Here is a 22989-nt window from a genome sequence, read left to right on the forward strand (position 1 = left end):
GTCAGCGAATGCAGAAAAGTTCATGAAGCTCTATCACATCAGAAAAAGCCAGGTATGGCAGAAAGTGCTTATCATTCAGCTACCATGAGCAGCTCCCAGACAGTGTAAATGTCCCTGTGGAAAGTCAGACTCTACCTCAAAAGCACTGGTGCAAAAATGAGCTGGAGGTGCTCATAGGCTCAGTGATAAAGCACCTGATAAAGCAAACTTGAAGCCTTGAGTTCAAGCCTCAATTCCACCAAAAAAATCCTAACATGGGATCTTTATTCTGAATAATATACGTAGCTTTTTTTGAGCAGGTTCTTAGTATGTAACCCAGCCTGGCATAGAACTCACAATCTTCCTGCCTCAGACTGCTGTTTACTCATATTACAGATATATATCACCATTCCTAACTGCTCTTGTTTTTAATATTCAAGCTTTGTATCATGAATTAAGATTTAGGAAGTAGTGCTGTGGCTCAAGTTGTAGAGCGCTAGCCTTGAGCTTAAGAGCTGAGGGACAGCGCCCAGGCCCAGAGTTCAAGCCCCACAACTGATAAAAATTAATTAATTAATTAAAATTTTTTTAAAAGATATAAACTACAATTGTCACTATTTGCCACAAGAGGGCAGCAGTCTCAAGGACTGGAGTTACAAATGTGAACAGAAAAAAAAAAACTATATTAAATAGAAAGGAATATAAATTGCTGAGCTTGTGGACCAGATTTCAACTACAAAAAAAAAAAATTATTGTACTAAGCTTTAATTTATAATTTTGGGATGCACTGGGAAAAACAGAGAGATGGTTCTTGCGTAAGAAATTTCATTTGTTCTGGTTTTTTGTTTTCTCAGGCAAAACCATGTCTGGATTCATAGAAAATATGTTTTGCTTTAACACAGAAATTCTGTAAACAAGCATCTACCATGGAATAGTTTCACATATGTATCTATCTTGACACTTGGATGACTATAGGATATCTGAATTCTATTGTTACTTACAAAAAAACCCTTTGATTAGGGGAATATTTATTCTAAGATTTAAAGATGGACAATAAGGAAAGAGCTCCAAGAAAGGGATACTTTATCTATTGCTCTGAATAAAGAGTTCTTGTCTTGTCCAAACTGAAGCTTTCAATTTATCAATGACTACTATACATCCTGTGGATGTATCAAGGTATAGTTATATGGCGTTAACATTAGAGCAGCCTTAAAAAGGCATTGCCACCAGGTACCTGTGGCTAACACTGTTAATTCTAGCTACTGTGTATGGAGTCTGAGATCTAAGGGTCATATTTGAAGCCCAGGAAAGTCCATGAGACTCCATGAACAGCAAAAAGCTGGAAGTAGAACTTCGGTTCAAGGGATAGAACACAAAAAGTAAAAAGCTCATGGCCCTGTGATTAAGCCTCCCCCTCTTTCTCTCTCTATCTCTCATATACCACCACACACACACACACACACACACACACACACACACACACACACACACACACACACACACACACACACACACACGGCATTGCCAATTTCACATTGTAAAGAGCATTCTCAGAATGCTGAGATCTAACTGCTCTACTCCAGCTTCACAAACTGTCAAGAGCCTCAAAAACCAGGTGAGGTAGTTTTTTCTCTATCTCACATGAATGAAGATCCAATGAACTAGTGCACTTAAATTTTGCAATTCACACAGCATTGTATATGCACACTTATTGTTAATTGTTAATATAAAACCATTTCCAATTACATGCCAGCCTTAATTCTCATCTCAGATGTAAGATGTTTATTGTTAATTGTTAATATAAAACCATTTCCAATTACATGTTAGCCTTAATTCTCATCTCAGATGTAAGATGTTATTCATTCCTCTAAATTCTCTAGTTCAGATTCCCAAGACAGCTCCCTAAAATAATAAGATCTTCTTAGTGTTCAATAAAAGTTTTTCTTATTAATAAAAGATTCAAAAAATTAAATACTTTATTTCAAAGACTATGTCATGTCAAACTTACGTTCCAGTGCATTAAAAAGAAGCTCAAAATCTTCGTGTAGTTTAGGATCATGCCTCCGATTGTAGTCTGATTGTATCCATTCTTCTTTCTCTCTCTTCTTCCTTAGTTGCTCCTCTACTTCCCAATCCAGCCTCATCTGTTTCTCTCTTTTCAATCCTTCTACATAGACTTTAGCATGCCATCGTCTATAGTAAGTCTGGATTACTATCACCTAAATGTAAAACAAATGAAAAGTTGTTGATCAGACTATGAAATGAAGAAAGACACAAGGATTATTTCAGTTCCAATTCAGCAATAAAACAATTTTGAAAGTGTAGTTTTAGTTCTATGTCACACACACACACACACACACACACACACACACACACACACACACACACACACATACACACATACACACAGACTCAAAATCCATGGACAAATTATGTCAGTGCTCCTTCATTTTGAAATCTACAGGAAGCCCTTAGGATGATGTACAGACTCAAGTAAAACTTGGTTTCAGTCTTCTCTCTTCTACTTGCTAGTCTGATGTTGATTAAGTTACTTTACATCTCTGTGCTCTTTCATCCTCGTCTGTAAAATAAAGATAATGATAGTGTATGTGAAAGTACTGAGCCTAAGCTGGTACATGCCCTCAAAAATGTTTGCAATGTATGGCTGGGTGCTAGTGGCTCATGCCTGTAATCCTAGCTAAGTGGGAATCTGAGATCTGAGAATCACATTTCAAAACCAGCCCAGGAAGAAAAGTTCAGGAGACTCTTTATCTCCAATTAACCGGGAAAAGGCTGGGGGTGAAGGTGTGGTTCAAATGGTAAAGTGCTAGCCTGAGCTAAAAAGCCAAGCAAGCTCTGAGCTCAAGCTCCAGTATGGCACAAATAGTTATCTCTAGCTAACTTAATTGCCGGAAGCATAAACATATATTTCAAGCAAAACTGCATCTCCTAAGCACAGTAAGATATGTGTGAAAACAATCAGAGGCAAATTAGGTTAAAAGGGAGGTTAAAGCAAATAAGTATTAAACTGTATGAACTGTAATATATTTGGTAGTATGCCATTGCTTACACCATCAAAGAGTTCATGACATAGGTGCAAGATTTATGATAAATAATTGCAGAGCTGTCACTGCAAGATTGAAGACCAAACCTGTGTGACTGACACATTTCTTTCATCATCCTAATGCCAGATATTTACAGAGAGAATATGTAGAGAAGGAATCAATAGAGACACTGGAAGGCACTTTTGAGATCCTCCAAAGAAACAGAAACTAGAAGAATCCATACTTGATGTGGATTGTGTAAATTGAAGGCAGAAGAGTCTGTAATCTAATTCTGCGCCTAATGAAACGCAAGAAGTGGCTCTCCAATTGATGTAATCCCAACACTGGAGGATGCTATGAGCCAGGTGAGCAACTAACCAGGTAGCTACTTAAAAATTGCAAAGGAGAGAGCACCTCTAAAGCAACTTAGGCAAAGAGTGGCAGAAATATTTGATGTTAGAAAAATGTGAGTAGTATTCCCAAAGGCTGATGATAGTGTTATACTGTCAAACCAACAGGGTTGTGTTTCTGGCATATTGTGCTGTTAGCATGTTGTCTACTAAGAATCTCTGTTTTCTGTGAGTACTTAAGGATAGCCAAATATGTGAAAAAAAAAAACCATTAGTATAAAAAGATCTCCAACAAAGAACTGATATGACTTTGAAGCAGAATTACTAGAATCACATTCTTCTAAGAGAGGAACCCTATATCAACAGCAATGCAAATTCTCGGGCCTCATGTCAGAATTCTTGAATCCGAAATTGGTATGGAGCACAGAATTGTGGGTAATGATCCATACTGAAGATAAAGTTTTAGGGCCAGTTTACTAAAGTATAACAAAGTCAGAACCCAAGGTCAGAGTAGAAGTAGTTAATATTTTTAGAGCAAAGAAAAAGCTATTGGTATAAGGCAATCAATTAAAAGGCCACCAAAATTTCTCACTTTTTAAAATGTGTATAAAAGTCAATATGTTATATATTAGCTTAGGTGCTCTTAACCTTGTTAAATATATAAATGGAACAAAAATATAATTATTTAAATAACAGACACATTATTAACCTCATGTAGTAACCAAGATATGAACAGGCAGTTTCGAGCTCATAAGAAAACTCTGCCATAGTTAAAAAAATTGTTTACTACTTAGATGTCCCACATGGCTGGTCCACTTCCCATTATTTTCCAGCCAGGAAAAGGGAAGATGTAAAAAGAACTCTTGCCGAGAAAATACTCAAATGTACCTCACATCATTGCCTCTTAAATTGTCCAGATCTTAGTTACATGGAGTCACTGAATATGTCATGAATCCAGGTAAAAGTTAACTTGAGTGGGAGGATGATTGTTAGTAGAGAGATAGTTGTTGTCATCTATCTAATCCATAGAACAGATATGCATATCTGATAGATCAAATAGATTACAGATATGATTAGTCATAGAACTAGCCAAACATATATGTATATGTTTATATGGGTGAAGGCATTAATAGGCAAAAGTTATATAGGAATATATTTTAGAATACAGAGGTAAAGATCATTAAAAATTAGAAAGATTTGAGGAAAAACTAGAAATATGAAAGATTTATCCAGACATTCCAAAATATATCTCTTCGGAGTTCCAGAGGAAATGAAGAAAGTTAGTACAGAAATTACTCAGTAGGTAATAAACAGGTCCTAAAATTCAAAGGTGCAAAAGGTTTATTATTGAGCCTCAAACACATCACACTCTTACAGAACACCAGATAAATTAAGGACCCTAAAAGCATCTAGAAAGAGAAAACAAAAAAATGAGAATCATATTGATATCCATCTCACAATTTATAAGAGCTTCAAAGTAATTCAGAAAAAAGATTTCTGGTTTGATTTTGATCTAAACTCAAACTAAAACACACATATTAGGTTTAGCTAGTATGGATTTGAGTGTATTACTTCCTATGTAGTAACTGAAAGAATTACTGGAGGTGTATTCCAGTAAGAATAGATTGAAGAGGGAAAATCAAAGCAGTGAGGAAAATTTTCATATTAAGCTAAATATATTTTATTTTTTAATATCAGACATGTACTATCTTAAGTATGTAAAAACAACGATCTACAATTGTACTTATATAGTAAATAATTCTAATTCCTTCAGTAGATAAGAGGAATGATGGTGGAAGACGTGAGGTAAAGTCTGTTAAGGTCCTTCAGTTGTCTGTGGAGAAAATACACAGTCCAGTGACATACATTTTGGTAGAAAACAAAGGTATGTTTAAAAGTTTTATTAGCAACTGTTAGAAAAATATGGGTAAGGTGCTTACTTCTAAACTATGAAAGATTCACACCATGAAAAAGTTTCACCAAACTGATTAAGAATGAGAAAAGGCCGATAAATGAACAAAAAAATCAACAAGAATGATTAGATCACAGTATCAAGTACATATAAACCAGTCTTCATGTCTAATATAATCCTGTCTAAAACAAGGAAATTCTAAACCAAATACTAAGCACTAAACTATAGAAGCCATAGAAAGAATAAAGCAAACATGGCCCAAGTAGAAATGAATCACTGAAGAAAGAAAGACTTCTTAATTGGAAGTTTACACCATACTGCCTTTTGACTATTCCCTGTTTATACTTCACTCCTCACTTCTACCTCTCACAAAACCTCCAACTTACTTTCCAAGATTCTGTGGGACAAATCTTTGTGGCCACTGATGCCATCCACTTTGGCAGTCATTTAGATTTTACCTTTTCTGCTAGTTAAGTAAAATTAACACTTGTCCATCTGTTTTACAACTGACATTATACTGACATTTATTCTTTTCTAGTCTCATGTGTTCTTTGTCCTTGTATATATATATATATGTGTGTGTGTGTGTGTATGTGTGTGTGTGTGTGTGTGTATACTTACATACATACACACACACATACACACACACACACATATATATATATATACACTAAAGAAACAAAAATCCCTTTATTATTGTTGGAGTTTAGAAAGTGGTGTTAGGAGCTCTATTTCTCTACCTAATATCCCATCTTCTCTACTTTCTCTTTCTAAGAAAAATCTCAACATTTTTGAGAAGCAACATGCTACTTTGAAGATGTATTTATCACAAACTTTTGTCTAGGGATAGTCATGTGACACTAGGCTGACCAATAAGATGTACTTGGAGGTCATTGAGCAAAGCTTTGGGGGAAGCCTTTGAACGCTGTACACATTAAGACACGCTCCATTAAGACACTGTTCTCCTTTTTTTTGCAGTAGGCTGGCCTGATGGTGCTTTTTAGTCAGAAATTTTACCACTGAATTGTAACAAATTCATGAGAGAAGAGTCATGAGCTGGAAAGACAGAATACAACTGTACAGCCACCATCCAAACTCAATACATACAGCGAGAAAGTAAAAATTAGCAGGGAAAAGTCTGGAATCGGGTGCTACTTAAGTCAGGTGCAAAGTTAATGAAGTGAACAGGAAACAATATTTCTCCCACGAATGCTCTATGGCTATGAAATGTCAAGCAATGTTATTCTTGGAAGGACTATGATTCTCTTATTCAACAAGAAACCTTGTTCTCTAGGCTCATAAGCTGTCAACAACGTTGCTGTTTGAAATGAGATCAGTAAGAATGCGACATCCCACCCTTGCCTTAAGGATCCAAGTCGCTTTGACAGAAAAGCAGCCTTGATTTACAACCAAGGTACAACTTCAGTGAACTTCAGAGAAGACACAACATTCGACAAGCCTTTCAACTTTGCTCCCGAGGGAACCAGACGGTGATCCACTTCCCAGTCCAGACCCTGAGGCGGATCCACTTACACATAGCCTTCTTTGTGCATCAAGACTACCCATAGAGACTACTTCCACCGAAAATTCAGTTTCCCTCACATTCCGTACAACTTCATCTTTCCCCTTGTTTGGTTAGTCTAACAAAGTTAAACAGACTGGAATAATTTGCACTCATCAAACCAGATTTAAACTAGCCCCAGGGTTACACATCTCCCTCAAGTTAAAGAATCAATAGGCTTTAAGTTCACTTCTCAATATCGTTGGATAATTAGGCTAGAAAAACAGTCTACTTCCAAATTTCCAGTTGCTTAATATATATGTGCAAATAATTTAAATCACTGCTCTTGGGTCATCTTTACCAACCAAACAAAAATGGCACTAAAGACAAAGGAAGGGGTAACAATGCTCCACAGGAGCATTACCTTACTCATGTAACTGTAACCCCTTTACAGTATCTTTACAACTAAAAATACAAAGATAAATGACACTAAGAGATACCTATTATCTACAAGAGAACAAAAGGAGGTGAAAAAAGATACAGCATATAAACAATAAAATAAGTGCTGGAGTGGCTATCATAAGAGAAAATAGACTTGGATTCCTATTTGGGGTGCAATTACTCTGAAACATTACCTATATGCTTCTACTGTGAAATAGTAAGGGTAAGGGTCATAAAGTACTGGGACTACTGATGGCCAAAGGCAACCCACAACTCACAAAGGACTTGAGATTCTCAAAGGAATGGGAAGAATCAGGTGTATTGAGGGTTTCAGTTACTGATCTGGGAATACTGGAGATGAAAGGTATTTCAGCAGGAGTGAAAGGTGACTCACACTCCAGTAGACTATTTCTCAATCTAATATAGCTTAGGGAACACAGAGAGAGAGAGAGAGAGAGAGACAGAGACAGAGACAGAGACAGAGACAGAGAGACACGGACACAAAGAAAGAGACACAGAGACAGAGACAGAGAGCGAACAAATGGATTATACACTGAATTACTCACTTAACTTTCAGAGTTCATCCCAAGTAAAAGCTATCTTGGTACTTACTGGAAGTATGGCTCAAGTGGCAGAACATCAGCTGTGAGCAAAAATTCTGAGCCAGGACACACACTAAGTTTAAGACTCAGTTTAAGCTCCAGTACCAGCAGGAAAGGGAAGAGAAGGGACGAGAAGGGAAGGGAAAGGAAGGGGGAAGAGGAAAGGGGAGGGGAGGGGAGGGGAGGGGGGGAGGGGAAGGGAAGGGGAGGGAAGGGAAGGGAAGGGGAGAAGAGGGAAGGGGAAGCAATCTTACCGCCTTTAACCTTTGAAGATGGTATTGTGCTGCTGTAAAATATTGCCCTGGAACGACCAGTTTATCTGTCATATTTGCTACATACACACCGATCTTAGTCATTTGTGTGGATGTTGTATTTGCAGTCTGTTGTAATTTCTTCCTCTCAGTAACTGTCTAAAGCAAAGTATTAAAATTATTTAAAGAATCTACCATATACATATATTTTTAAGAGAATATTTTTCTACACAGTCCATTTTTCTTTTACAGTCTTAACTGTCACACAGGAGAATTTAATTTGAGAGAATCACTAAGTATATAGCAGTTATTGATTTTATAATTATGTAAACCTAAATGTAAATATGAAAACACTCACCTGCGTATCTCTACAAAACCGATTGGGTTTATAGGGAATCTTTTTAGGCACAGTTTGTGATCCAGCATTGTGGTATTCCACTCCTGTTATTTTATGTCTAAAGCCACCAAGGAATGGCTTGTGGAAGTCAGATTTTATTAACTCCACAGTGATGTCCTTGAACTGATTAGTGCCTATGGGGATAAAACCAAGACTGGATGAAATGCAGCTACAAAGGGATTCAACTGCTGCATCCGAAAGGCAAGAAATAGCTCACCAGTTTGAACACTGACTGAAATGATTTTAGAAAATGGCTGCAATCCTTCTATTCTTTTGATTGGAAATATATCTGTGCATGTAGAAAATATTTCCACTTGTACAGTTTCCATTGGCTTAACTCCTTGCTGTATAAAACAATCCTTGTCTTTAAGAATTTTTCCTAAAAAAAGAAAGAAAATTTAAAGTGGTTTTTCTTTTTCTAACAGAGAAAGGGTTACTTCTTGTCGGTATTCCTTTTAATGGAGCAATAGAATTGTGTGTATTTGAAATGGCACACGTGGTATTTTGATGCATGTACACAATGAGGAATGAATAAATCAAAATAATTTATATATTCATTACTTACTTTTGTGATGAGAACACTAAGAATGTATTATCTTAGAAATTTTCAGTTATACAATATATTGGGGGGAATTGAGGGGGGAGAGCACATACATGTACCAGTCCTGCGGCATGAACTCAGGGCCTGGGCTCTGTCCTTGAGCTTCTTTTACTCAAGGATAGTACTCTACCACTAGCCACAACTCCACTTGTGGCCTTTTTGATGTTGTAGTTTAGTGGAGAAGAGAGCTTCACAGATTCTCCTGCCTGGGCTGGCTTCAAGTCATGATCCTCAGATCCCAGACTCACAAGTGGCTAAGATTACAGGGATGAGCTTCTGGTACTCAACAATATATAATACCTGGTTATTAAATTGTAGTCACCACGATGTACTATAAGCTATAGCAATGGCTAACTATATATGCTCATTTTAAGGAGTTTGTAGAAACCCAGATCATTAAATTACTAAGTTCCCTACTAAGGATTTCCCCCTCTTTTGGGGGGGAGGGAGGAGGGAGACAGGTAGTTCTTAGGTTTGAACTCAAGGCCTAGCGATGTCCCTTGGCATCTGTCTTAAGGAATGTCTGGTATAGAATCGAGATCTTGTTTTTGCTACTGACATGAAGTGTTACCCTGTGGAATACCTGGTACTCATAGAGAAGGAAGGGCAAAGGATAGAGAGATCTTAAGTATCACCAGGTAGAAAACTCTTTCCTCTCCAGTGTGGAACTTCAGCTTTGATTTAATGTCTAGCAGTTTTTAATTCCCTCACATTTCAGTTCAGACTGTGCATGTGGAAAATATTTCCACTTGTACAGTTTCCATTGGCTTAACTCCTTGCTGTATAAAACAATCCTTGTCTTTAAGAATTTTTCAGTTCAGACTGAAATGTGGACATATGACTTCACAGAGGTTCCCTCAGTTTTAGATTCTTTCTGAAAAAAACAACTAATAACAACAACAATAATGAGGTGATACTACTACCTACCCTAGAGGAACAGTACATGGATTAAGTGATAAGACAGACCTCTTATAGAAATTCTAACATCTGCTAAGGACTCAATAAACTAATCATTAGAATCAGCATGCATCATCACTATTATTATTAATTGTTTACATTTGACCTTGTTTTCCAAATCAAATCAGTTATTGAATAAATCTTAAATTTAAGAGTGTATACATTGACTATCATGAATTTTTTTTTGAAATTGAATTGTTTCCTTTCTGGATACTTTTGTTATCATTTTTATAAGTCAGTAACAGATCTGTATAAGCTAAAATATGAAGATTTGTTTGTGCACATTCTATAAAAACAAGAATTTAGTTGTTAGTCTTGTTTACTATCAGAGGTATGAAGACTATATATGATCATCACACAAGACTATATAACTTCAGTATGGCTTTTTACTATCATCCACAAACTCAGAAAATATTTTCAAATGCTCACTTGATTTTTTTGTGCTCAAGGCTAATGCTCTACCACTTGAGCCACACCTCCACTACTGGCTTTTTGCTAGTTGATTAGAGACAGGAATCTTTTTTAGTTTTCTTCCCAGGGTGGCCTCTTGAGTAGCTAGGATTACAGGTATGAGCTACCAGTGCCTGAGTAGAAACTTTTTAACACTACCCAAGAGCTCCAGGTTTTCTCATCCCTTTGAAATTTAGCACAAGTATGAATATTTAATTAATCAAAACTTCTAAAATCTTCCAGGTTCCTCTTTGGCCCCAATTTCATTTTAACATTTGTGCATTATGGGTAGTTATTGCATGCTTCCTTACTATTCTGAAACAAGTTAAGAACATGAATCATGTGTCATGATTCTTAGGTTCTTAGCAAAGTATCTAGAACAGAATGGCTCTTCGATAGAAGTGTGTTAACTGAATGACTACAAAACCATACTATGCTAAAATAGTAAATACTCAAATATTTCATTTAAGAAATCAGAAAGAGAGAGGTGAGGAGTTGGAGAGGGGAAAGGATGGGAAGGGGAAACAACAAAGGAGGTAACAATGCTTGATAAGAAATGTACTCACTATTTACCCATGTAATTGTAACCCCTCTGAACGGTATTTTCACAGTAAAACAAGAAAAGTAAAAAAATTAAAATTAAAAAAAAGAAATCAGAAAGTAATCAGAAATCTAGATTGTTCATATGCTCAATCTTGAAAAGTCTTGATAAATATATTAGCCTCCAAACTTACCTGCATATTTTACCTGCAGTGCATAGGCTGGGATACCTAATAACTGTGAAAAATGATCCTTGAGGTATTTAATCATGCAGTCAACTTTAAAAGACATTGTAATTTCCTGGCCAATGGGAACAAGTACAACTTTTACTGTAGGAAAAAAAAAAAAGAAAGGATATAATGGCAGTCCAATAAAGCAAGTGCCAGCAATTTATTTACCCTCCACAATCAGGTACAGAATTACAGGCAGGTGTGTGTGTGTGTGTGTGTGTGTGTGTGTGTGTGTGTGTGTGTGTGTGTGTGTGTGTGTGTGTGTGTGTGTGTGTGTGTGTGTGTGTGTGTGTGTGTGTGTGAGAGAGAGAGAGAGAGAGAGAGAGAGAGAGAGAGAGAGAGAGAGAGAGAGAGAGAAAGAGAGAGGGAGGGAGAGAGAGAGAAAGAGAGAGAGGAGCATTTGAACGCAGAACCTCATGTTTGCTAGGCAGGATCTTGAGCTTTGCCCAAGGCCCTTTTTTGCTTTATTTTTCAAGCAGTTTCCATTTTCCCCCCTTGAGGCTTAGCCTCAGACAATGATTCTCCTGCCCACCACTTCCCATGTACTAGAGAAGACAGGTACATATCTCCACACCCAGCTTATTTGTTGTGATGGGGTCCCACTAACATTTTGTTGAGGCTGGACTCAAACAGTGATTCTCCCAATCTCTGCCTCTTAAATAGTTGGGATTACAACAGAAAACTATTATGCTTGTCTTTGTGGTACTGGGGTTTGAATGGGGTTGCAGGCTTGCTAAGCAGGGTGCTGCCGTTTGAGCCACACTTTCACTCCTAATGAGCTGATTATTAATCACATAGAATTCAGGTTGGTGCATTCCCCAACACACTCAACTGTAGAAGAGAAGTGACTAAGAATGGAGCCACAAACATTTGAAAAAAAAAAAAAAACCAGAAAGACTTGGAAAAAATCATAGTAAGTGAAGTAAGCCAGACCCAAAAAAACATAGGCTCCAAGGTTTCCCTCATTTGTAATAATTAGTTTATGCCTATGATAGTCCTAGCACGGGATCACAATAGCTCCATAGCTAGGTACATATGACAATATATATAATGATGCTAATAAAAATCAACTCCAAGATATGGAAACAAGAGGTTGTTGTTGTTGTGCTGTTGTTGTTTGTTCTTGGTTTTGTTTTTTTAGTGTACTGTTTATTTCTTTTGTCTTTTTTTTTTGTCCTCTGGTTTATTATTCCCTGTGGTCACTGTTTCTGATTTCACTGCCCTTTGTCTTGTAGATGTTTATCTGATTTGGAAAAGGGAAAGGGAATCACAGAAATGGTGGGACAAAGGGGGAACCAATGCAATAGTGATACTCATTAGACACTAAACCTTATAACTTCAGGGGGAAGGGAGTGGATGGGAGGGAAAGTTGGAGAAAGAGAGGGAGGGGTAACACTGTTAGAAAATAAATGTACTCATTACCTTATGTATGTAACTGTAACCCCTCTGTACATCACCTTCACAATAAAATACAATACAACACATAAAATACACTTTACACAATCATGGACATTGTCTACCTTACACTTCACTATACAAAACAAAAGAAGATACTTGAATGGGAAAAATAAAAACGTTATCATCAAATGATTATTCTTCACAAATTACAGGAAAGAAATAGTCTTTAAAACTATTATGAGCTAGCCGGGTGCCAGTGGCTCACGCCTGTAATCCTAGCTTCTAAGGAGGCTGAGATCTGAGGTTCAAAGTTCAAAGCTAGCCAGGGCAGGAAACTCCATGAGACTCTTATCTCCAATGAACCACTAGAAAGCTGGAAGTGTTGCTGTGGCTCAAGTGGTAGAGCACTGGCCTTGAGCTGAAGAGTGCAGGACAGCGCCCAGGCCCAGAGTTCAAGTCCCATGACTGACCAAAAAAAAAAAAAAAGAAGAAGAAGAAGAAAACTATTATGAGCCAGGCACCGGTGGCTCAGACCTGTAATCCTAGCTACTAAGGAAGCTGGATCTGAGGATCATGGTTCAAAGCCAGCACAGGCAGAAAAGTCTCTGTGAGATTCTTATTTCTAATTAACCACTCAACAACTGGAAGTAGTACTGTGGCTCAAGTGTTAGAGCACTAGCCTTGAGCCCAAAGAGAAGGACAAAAAAAAAACTATTACAGAATGATTTTTTCTTTTATATCTATAGTCTTTAAATTTAATCAATAAAGACTACATATTAACATGGACCATAAAATGCTTAGTAAGTGTAAAAAATAATATTTCTAGATTTTAAACCTGACATTTTCATAAAGCTATATGAGACATACATTAACAATCAATCCCATTACAAAACTTATGTATTAACAAGATTAGAATTATTTAAGCTTATTAAAAACTTTTCTGACGGCCGGGCGCGCTGGTGGCTCACGCCTGTAATCCTAGCTACTCAGGAGGCTGAGATCTGAGGATCGCGGTTCAAAGCCAGCCCGGGCAGGAGAGACCGTGAGACTCCTATCTCCAATAAACCACCAGAAAACTGGAAGTTGCGCTGTAGCTCAAGTGGTAGAGCGCCCGCCTTGAGCTGAAGAGCTGAGAGACAGCGCCCAGGCCCAGAGTTCAAGCCCCACGGCCGACAAAAAAAAAAAACAAAAAACTTTTCTTACAAATCTATATGAACAAAAAGGATACAGTCCAATGTTAAACAGATATTAAAACATCAGAAGTCCATTTTAATTGTTTTACAGGTACAGAAATTTGTGATTAGTTTTTAAAAGTTGTGATCGGTTGTGATTTTAATTATTTTATGGGTACAGAAAGTTGTAATAGTTTTAAATGTTGTTATTAGTGAAAACATTTTAAAACTTTCATACTAGGGGCATATTGAGCTCTGGGAAAGGGAGGTACACTAAAATGTTCACAATGTTCAGAAAGTAAGGACCAAGATGTTCTAGGTAACTATGGATTTGTTATTAGAGAATTACATAACAGTACCTAACAGTATTCTAGCCTAAATGTCTCTCATAGGCAGGGAAACTGACCCATGCCAGGGTTGAGGAAGCAAAACTTTGTCTTGAATATTACTGATAAATTTAAAGTAAGTACTCACTCATGATTCTCCTGGCACTTGAATATTAGTCTTTCAGTATTGTATGCTCTCAGGGATTTGGGGAGGGAGGTGAATTCTGTTAGTACACTTCTCCCTTTTCTGCTGCCTAGAGCGGCATTACCCCTGTGAAATCTTGATGGTTTACAAAGTCCTCTGAATTTCCTCATGTTATCATAACTTTATACCAAAGTGGACCTATTTTGATATTGCTTTGTCATGAAAATGTTATTAGAACTCCAGCAAATTATTTTCCCCCTGAATCTGTACTGAAGACAAAAGACTGGTTTGCAAAGGACAGGCTTAGTAAGGAGAGATTCCAGATGAAGCCTTTGGCTACATGAATGATAGGTGTGTGTATTAATGTCATATCCACAACCAGTTCTCTAATGACAGCTTTGGAAGGTCCTCGTGGGACATGTAAAGCCCTGCTTTTGAGAGAAAAGCTTTCAGTCATGATGAAATCTCTTTAAAGTCCTTCAGTCTGTGAACAAAACGTGTTGATACACAATGAACCCTAAATTGCTCTGTCTGGAGGAATATGGCCCTATTTTGAATGTTCCTTTGGGCCCAGCAGTCAAGACAAGCAAGATGAACCATCAAGGTCTCCGGAAGTGGTACTTGCTTTGGTTTTTGGCATTCAGCCTCCTTGCAGATCCTTGTGAAGACGATTGTGTGTATGGAGCTTGAAGGTCTTGTGGCTGCAGGAGATGCCTGGGTGCTGTGGGATGGCCTTGTGGGGAGGTCAGTTTGAAAACTCTATGTTAGCAGCTTGGGAGCTTTTCCAAGTCTGAGGATTTGAGCTGCACTGTTCGTTTATCATTGTGTCCAAAAGTTTGTACCTGCCAAACATTGGATTAACTCCCAGAAAGTCCCTTTCTTGCTGTGACAGGTCAGGTCCAAGCCTCAGAAGCACTGAGTTACTGTGTAGCACAATTGTGCATGTCACCACAGCTGAGAGGCTTGTTTAAGGAAAGGTACTGCTCTTCCTTCCACATTAACCAAAAAAAAAATTTCTTTTTTAATCTGTTCACAAATGGTTTTCTTATTGATTATATTGGACTGTCTCTTCCTATAGAGAGACTCTCTTTGGCCAACATATGGCAGTTGATACTAATGCATGTTTTATGTAAAAAGCCAGGTGCCATTGGCTCACCCTGTAATCCTAACTACTCAGAGGCTGACATCTGAGGGTCACAGTTCAAAGCCAGCCTGAGCTAGAAAGTCCCTGAGATTCTATCTCCAATTAATTACCAGAAAAAAAAAAACGGAAGTGGAGCTATGGCTTCAAGTGATAGAGCACTAGCCTTGAACAAAAGAGCTCAAGGATAGCACTCAGGCCCTGAGTTCTAGCCCCAGGACTGACAAAAAAAATTTACATTGAGTAATGAAATTGTCATATTCAGATCTTATATAATGGCTTCATTACTTTTCTCTCCTTCCTTGCCATTTGTTTTTTTGTAGTATGCACACAAGCATAAACTACTCTGCTATTTTCAAATGCTGCATTTTACTGAGTAAAGTAAGCTAACATTACTGTTGTTATATGATGTTCCACTAAGAACTCATGGATAAGGAGGAAAAGAAAAGATGACTTAATTGCTTTCTTCCCAACCACCTTGTTGTTCTTGGTCTCACTGTTCTGTTATCGACAATGTAGGAATGCCTACAAACTCTCCACATTGTTTTGTATATGTCTTTAAAACTGACCTACAATGAAAAATAAAAATTTTTTCCAAAGCTAAAAATAAGGTTAACACTAGGCAGACTGCAGAAATATGTAAAAGCAACACGAAATGTGGCATGAACACTGAATATGAATCTAGAAAATCTGGTATCAAGTCCTCATCCCATCTTTTTCTAAATACATCCTACAATCGAGTGCAAATTATTATGCGATAGAAATTCAGTTATACTCAAGAGTTGACCAGCCATTTTCCTAGGTCCTTAAGCAAACCTATTTCATTTGAAAATATATTTGCATATGAAGTTACAATGTAATGATGTTCACTTATTGCAGAAGAATAGATACTGCAGAAGAGAACCTTTCACACACAGTATGGAAGTTTGATTTGCAAGGGAGAGTAGCATGAAATCTGAGTAAGTCTTCAAACAAAAACATATGATCAAACAAGGAAAAGCAAGAAAATATTACCCTTTGTTCTCTAGGACATACCTGTTATTGAAGATTCCTTTGATGATATGCTCAGAGTCTTCTTTGCAGCCTTTATTCTATTCAAAAATGTCAGATTACTATCACTTAGTAAGTCTTGTTCTGACTCTTTCTCATCATGGGTTGTTTGCTGTTCAAGGCTAACTAAGGATTTACTTGAGAAGTCCTCTGGGAATTGTTCTGATTCTGATATTGGAAGTGTGTATTCACTAGGAACAAATGTTTTCTCCTCATCACTGGATTCCTCAAGTTCAAATTCTTGCTCTTCCATTAGATATTCTTCTTGAAATTCTCCTGAGGGAACTGTAGTATAGACATTTTCTAAAGCTTCATCATTTTCCTCTGTTGACTCAGCTGTATTCAGAATAGCTTCTTCTTCCTCTTGGTCAGACATGTTCCTAAATTTGAGAAAAAGGAATGTATTTACTACCTATATAAGAGTTCCTACACCAATTAGCAAGATCTTTGCTGGTATAAAGAATATAATATACTATAAAGTTGATCATTATTAGATGGTTATTATGGCATTAATGACAGGCATCAAATAAGAACTGATAATATTTTAATGAAAAACAGAAATTAAAATTAATATAAATAGAACCTCAAGACAAGAATTATGAGAGCAATATTCAGTGAACATGTGGAAAAGCACTTTAAAATATCTGCCATTTCTTAGTCTTCTTAAGGATTTGTTGGGCTAGGAAGCAGGTTCAGTGGTAGAGTGCTTGCCTCGCATGCATGAGGGCCTGGGTTCAATTCCTCAGCACCACATAAGCCAGAAGTGGCACTGTAGCTCAAGTGGTAGGGCACTAGCCTTGAGATGAAGAGCTGAGGGACAGCGCCCAGGCCCAGAGTTCAGCCCCCATGACTGCCAAAAAAAAAAAAAAGGATTTTTTGAATTGCTGAATATAAAACTAACATGGTATTTATGCTCTGGCATTAAAAATGATTAGAAGCTCTACTAGGCCAGCCAGCTCCTCTGTAACTGTATATTCAGCATTAAGCTCTGCTCTCACAGATTAGAGCAGAGATCACCAATCAGCATCTGGCTTTCTATACCTATTTAAATTATAATTCTGCTTTAGAACTTATTTTCCCCTTAGCATAGTCTTAGCATTCCTTAACATTTATTTCTACTTTAACATGACATTCATATACATTTTTCTCCAAGAAGTTCATTGAAATTTCATCTCAGGGCTAAATTGCATTAAATTCGACTGTTACTCTATTGATGGACATTCAAGCTGTCTCTAGTTTTGTAATGTTAGAAATAAGACTGTGATGAATGTGCATACATACATATATAAATATATATATACATGTGTGAGCATGCTATAAAATACACTCCTATAATTAGAGTAAATAAATAAAATGCAGGCAAATCTTATTTCTGTTAAATCCTATCAAACTGATTTCTAAAATGACAATACCATATTTTGCCCCCCAAAACAGCCTTTTGACATTTCCTTACATCCTATTATTATATTATGAGTTTTAATTAAATACTTCTGTTACAATTATACTCGCAATTGGGGAATCTACTTTATAGATGTGCTACTTTCAAGATGTGCTTAGAAACATATCACAATGAAACATAAATATATATTCATGCATACATACACATACACATACAATGTAGTAAGCCTGTAAATACTAACAGATGATTCCGAGATGTAGAATGTTGTAAAACAGCATGCACAATGTCACATGGTCAACTATATGTTTGTATATGCATAAACTGCTTCTGGAAGGTCAACCAGTGATGGGAGGAAAATGGGTAAAAGAAAGGCTTTCTCTGTTTTTATTTGTTGAAATTTTTAAACATTAAGGTACGATCCTTTCACACGGTTTAATCATTCTCTAAAAATAAAAAGCTGTGTGCTAGCGTTGCATTTAAAATCCACCTTTTCACCTATTATCCATGTTTTTATCTTACCATTTAAAACTAGATTCGTCTATAATACTAGTATATAAGGCAGATCCAGTCGCCCTTCTACTAAATAGGCCTGTTGATTCTTTTCACGTTATTTAGTGATGATCATGGGTAGGAGAAAGAAGGTTGTCTGTCTAGGAAAGTGTGAAAGCTATGGATTTACTACAGACTGAGAATAACTTCAGGGAAAGGGTTTGCACAGGGCGGATCTGTGTATGCCCAGTTTCACTTGAGCGGTATTGGCCAGAGGAGCAATCGCGAGTGCTGTGCGATGCAGTACACATCCTAGCTGGCCGCTGTTGCTTCCAGATGCCAAATCCGAAAGAAGGAGCTAGGAAAGGAGCCAAGAAAGACAGGATGCTTTTACTAAGGCATTTAACATATGAAGGGCGGAACATTTCTAACTGACAGAGGAGCTCTGGCAGGATTAGGGTCTCGCACAATCCAAAGTTGGGGTCACCTGCACAAGACCGGGTCGTGGCTCTAGCCAGAAGAAGCTAGCCCCAAATCCTGTCCTCCTACCTGGCTAAGAATCGCAGCTACTCGGGGACAGGTAGTTTCCTTGAGCCTTGCAAGCAGCCTTCTGCACCCGCCAAGTGCGCTGTTGCTTGCTGGCCGTATCCTAGCAACGGGCCCGTCGCCACCCCCTCCAGCTCCAGCTAAGGCACCGCCCACTGCACAGGCCCCTTCTCCCCCGGGAAAGGGGAGGAGCCGAGGCAAGGTTGTCACCTCCTAGCAACCTAGATCTGGGATGCTAAACTGTCTCCAAGACTTCTCTCATACTTTAAAAACAAACTAACAAAACCCAGGAATTTAAGCTTGCAGCCTTTAAAAAAAAAACAACTCCAAAATCCAGAGAAAATATAATTATCAAACAAGAGACAAGAAATTAGCCAAAGGAAACACAGGTGCGCATCATTAAGTGCTTGCTTTGTTTGATCTAGGACTTGGCTTTTGGCTTCCTGGCAGCAAAGAGAAAAGTGAGAAACTGGGAAATAGTTGCCCTTATGCTAAAGATTAGCAAAACTTTTGTTAAATACTAAATTTCAAGAGCTCTCCCCAATCCCATCATGACATTCTTTAGGAAAATTTTTTTTAAAAAACACAATAATTGTTGAGAAAAAGATCAAGTATATTCTTTTTTTTATTATTATTGTGAAAATACCATGCAGAGGGGTTACAATTACATGGGCAAGGTAATGAGTACATTTCTTATCAAGCATTGTTGCCTCCTCTTATTGTTTCCCCTACCTTCCTTTCCCATCTTCCCACCACCACCACCAGCATTCTTGCAAAGATAGTAACAAATTTCATGCGGCTATCATATAGCAGCTAATAAGCATCATCACCAACTACTTAATTTCTGATTAACTCCCTAAAACCATTTTATTTTTTTGCCAGTCCTGGGGCTTGAACTCAGGACCCAGGCATTGCCCCTGAGCTTCTTTTGCTCAAGGCTGGCACTATACCACTTGAGCCACAGTGCCACTTCCAACTTTTTCTGTTTATGCCATACTGAGGAACTGAACCCAGGGCTTCATGCATGGTAGGCAAGCACTCTACCACCAAGCCACATTCTCAGCCATTGAAACTATTTTATTGAATAACTTTTACTAGCTCACAGAGGTCTGATATGGAAGTTAGGATTAAACACAAGTAGTCTGACTCTGCCTACAATTTTAAACCACTAGTTGGGGCTACTATGTTTAACACCCTTTGGTAACTTATTTAATTTTTTTTTTTTTTTTTTGTTGCTGGTTGTGGGGCCTGAACTCTGGGCCTGGGACTGTCCCTCAGCTTTTCAGCTCAAGGCTAGCAATCTACCACTGGAGCCACAGTGCCTCTTCTGGCTTTTTCTGCTTATGTGGTGCTGAGGAATTGAACCCAGGGCTTCATGCAAGCAAGGCAAGCACTCTATCACTGAGCCATCTTCCCAGCCCCTCTCCCCCTTTGGTAATTTAAAAGAATGTTGTGTTAACATTTTTGTTATACATAGCACAAGTCAATTTCCACATTCATATTGATCATTTTATGTTTTTGTACCTGTACCATTCTGCTAAAATTGCAGTCTGATCCCTCCAATAATTTTATGTATTTTCTATTTACTTATTTAAGATGCCAGTACCGGGACTTAAACTTATGGCCTCACATTCTCATTTCACTTATAACTGGTCCTCTACCACTTAAGCTACATTTCCTCTTTCTGGTTAATTGGCGGTAAGGGTCTTGAGAATTGGGACATAAGACTCTTGAGGATTTGTTAACCTAGACTGGCTTTGAACCTTGATTCTCAAATCAGCCTCCTGCATAGCTGAGATTATAGGTGGGAGCCACCAGAGTTGGCTTCTAAGAACTTAATTTCAATGTTACTGGAGGTATTTAAAAATACCTATTAGTCTATTAGAATATGAAATGTTCTCAGATAAAATTGGTTTTGCTTTAGTAACAATGTTATATAAATATATTTTAATCACTTCTATACATGGAAGAAAAAGAGAAAGAACACCCAGAGGAAAAAGAGGGGCACCCACATAAACTATTATGGCCTTTCAAGGAAACTGAGATTTTTGTAGATGTTTCCAAACACCTCTGCCCATCTCCAAAGTCACAATTCTACCAATGATAAGAATTCCATTAGATTTAATATTCATTTTTCTGACTCTTCTTCAAGCTTTATCATTCACTGTCCTCCATATCAGAGATAGTATAAAAACCCTATGATTAGGAAAAGAGGTGGGAAAGGGGCTTAGAAGACTAGGTGGTAGAGAGCACTGAGTACTTGATACCTACTATGTTGTATTTTATTTTTAGTTTGCTATGAAATTGACTTCATACAACACTACAATAGAAGCTACCTTAAATATGTAGGGTAGTTCATGCAGATAGAAAGGTAATTAGCACCTGAAAAATACTTATCTCTCACTTTTCTCTCTCTCACACACATACATACACATGCACATACACACACGGAGATAGTTGGTTACATAAATGTAAATACGAGCTGCGATTTAGACTAACATTTTCTATTTTACTTTTCACCATAAAGCCATACATTTTGGCTATCCCAAGTGACTTACCTTTACTTCTCACAGACATCTCTGTTCATCTCAGCACTAAATATTTTTAAGTGCCCCATTTTTTCAAAAATGCCACCTAGTGGCTCTATTAAAAGAATCAAGCATTTCAAAATATTTCCACTTCATTGCAACTGGTTGAATCCATCTTGATGCAAATGAGCAATAAAGTAGAAAAATTGTTAAAATAACTACATAGGATAGTTAGGTCCTAAAGATTATGTTTGAAAATGAACTTTGTAACTCAAGTGTGGATCTTGTTTTTGAATCACTTAAGAGAATGAAAATACAAATCCATACTCAGTTTCCTGAAATTTCTTGGATAGGTTAAATATGTTTAAGGTTTTACCTTACTTTATACTACGTAATACAATGAATTTAGGGAAGCAGCTAATATTGAGAGAAATACCACAAATGGCATTATGTCATTTAATGTTAGTTTGTTGCCAGGTGTTATTTAAAAAAAAAAAAGTTTACATTTTCAGAGCTTTTTGAAATTTATGTGAAGAATTGTAGACCTGTGAATAATCTGAAGAAACAGAATTCACTCTTTGCTTAGAAATAGAGAAAAATTCAACATTCCGTAATAAAATAATAACACATCTTTAGGAAAGCTTGGTACACCTTAAATTGAAGATCATTAAAAAAAATTTTAAATCTTTGCAACTGATAGTCAATACAGAAACTAATCTATCACAAATTAAAGGGAGCCATAAAATATTAGTTGCTATTATAAAACTAAAGATAACACTTAAACTTATTAGCAATGCATAGGAAACTAAATTCGTAAGTTTGAGGGTACATTTAAAAACAAATGTTTAACCTTGGGTTTGTTTTTTATGTAATATTTGCAGTATTCCTATTTCCCCACCACTCTGTGATCATGACGTATGTGTTGATACCACACTTCAGTCTGGATCCTTTGTATGATTGTGAGCACTCTAGTGACACTACCTAAACATGTAATATGAGTAAAAACAAATGTGTACTAGCACACTGGGATAAGAAAGGAAAGATGGCAGAAAAGAAACAACTTGCTCTTGCTGGAGATTCTACCATTCTGAGACAAAATAAAATCAGGAATGTGGCCATGGAGAGAGACAGATTGCCTGGAAAGGTGAAGGCAACGACCAACAGCAGACAAAAACAGGTGGAAGTCCAGAAATAAAGAACACAGACATACAAAAGAAACAATGGGCTTCTAAGATGGGGCACCTTAAAGGAAAAGACAATACCAACACACTTGCCATCAGAGGCAAGAAAATAAAAAGCCTAGGGAATGCCTGACAATGAATTAGAGGTTGTTTAGAAAACACAAAGTGAGAAGTCTATACTATGAAGTCCACCCTGCATGTCTTACATCCTGGTTTTCACACTGTATTGCAGAGGGGAAATCACCTTAGGAAAGGTCTTCTAGACAAACCTCTCAGCAGGGGAGAGAAGAACCAACATTTTGATATTGCCAAACCTCCTACCTGCCACTAATTTAATCAGTGTAGATCTAGAAAAGATT

The 22989-nt window shown here is 37.3% G+C and overlaps 1 protein-coding gene across 1 annotated transcript in view; it reads right to left on the reverse strand.

The window, feature by feature from the left end:
• The window catches only part of Iqub (IQ motif and ubiquitin domain containing), a 52393-nt gene extending 35530 nt beyond the window's left edge, over positions 1-16863 (reverse strand). The window contains exons 1-6 of the mRNA XM_042695897.1: positions 16473-16863; positions 11220-11354; positions 8695-8856; positions 8439-8611; positions 8084-8239; positions 1988-2198 (exon numbers count right to left, since the gene is read on the reverse strand). Of these exons, the coding sequence (XP_042551831.1) occupies positions 1988-2198; positions 8084-8239; positions 8439-8611; positions 8695-8856; positions 11220-11354; positions 16473-16863 (1228 nt within the window). The remainder of the gene's footprint in view (positions 1-1987; positions 2199-8083; positions 8240-8438; positions 8612-8694; positions 8857-11219; positions 11355-16472) is intronic.
• Between the last annotated feature and the right edge of the window lie 6126 nt (positions 16864-22989).

This window comes from Dipodomys spectabilis, unplaced genomic scaffold (assembly GCF_019054845.1).
Source record: "Dipodomys spectabilis isolate Male_0828 unplaced genomic scaffold, ASM1905484v1 ptg000197l, whole genome shotgun sequence".
In the NCBI taxonomy this organism is placed as follows: domain Eukaryota; kingdom Metazoa; phylum Chordata; class Mammalia; order Rodentia; family Heteromyidae; genus Dipodomys; species Dipodomys spectabilis.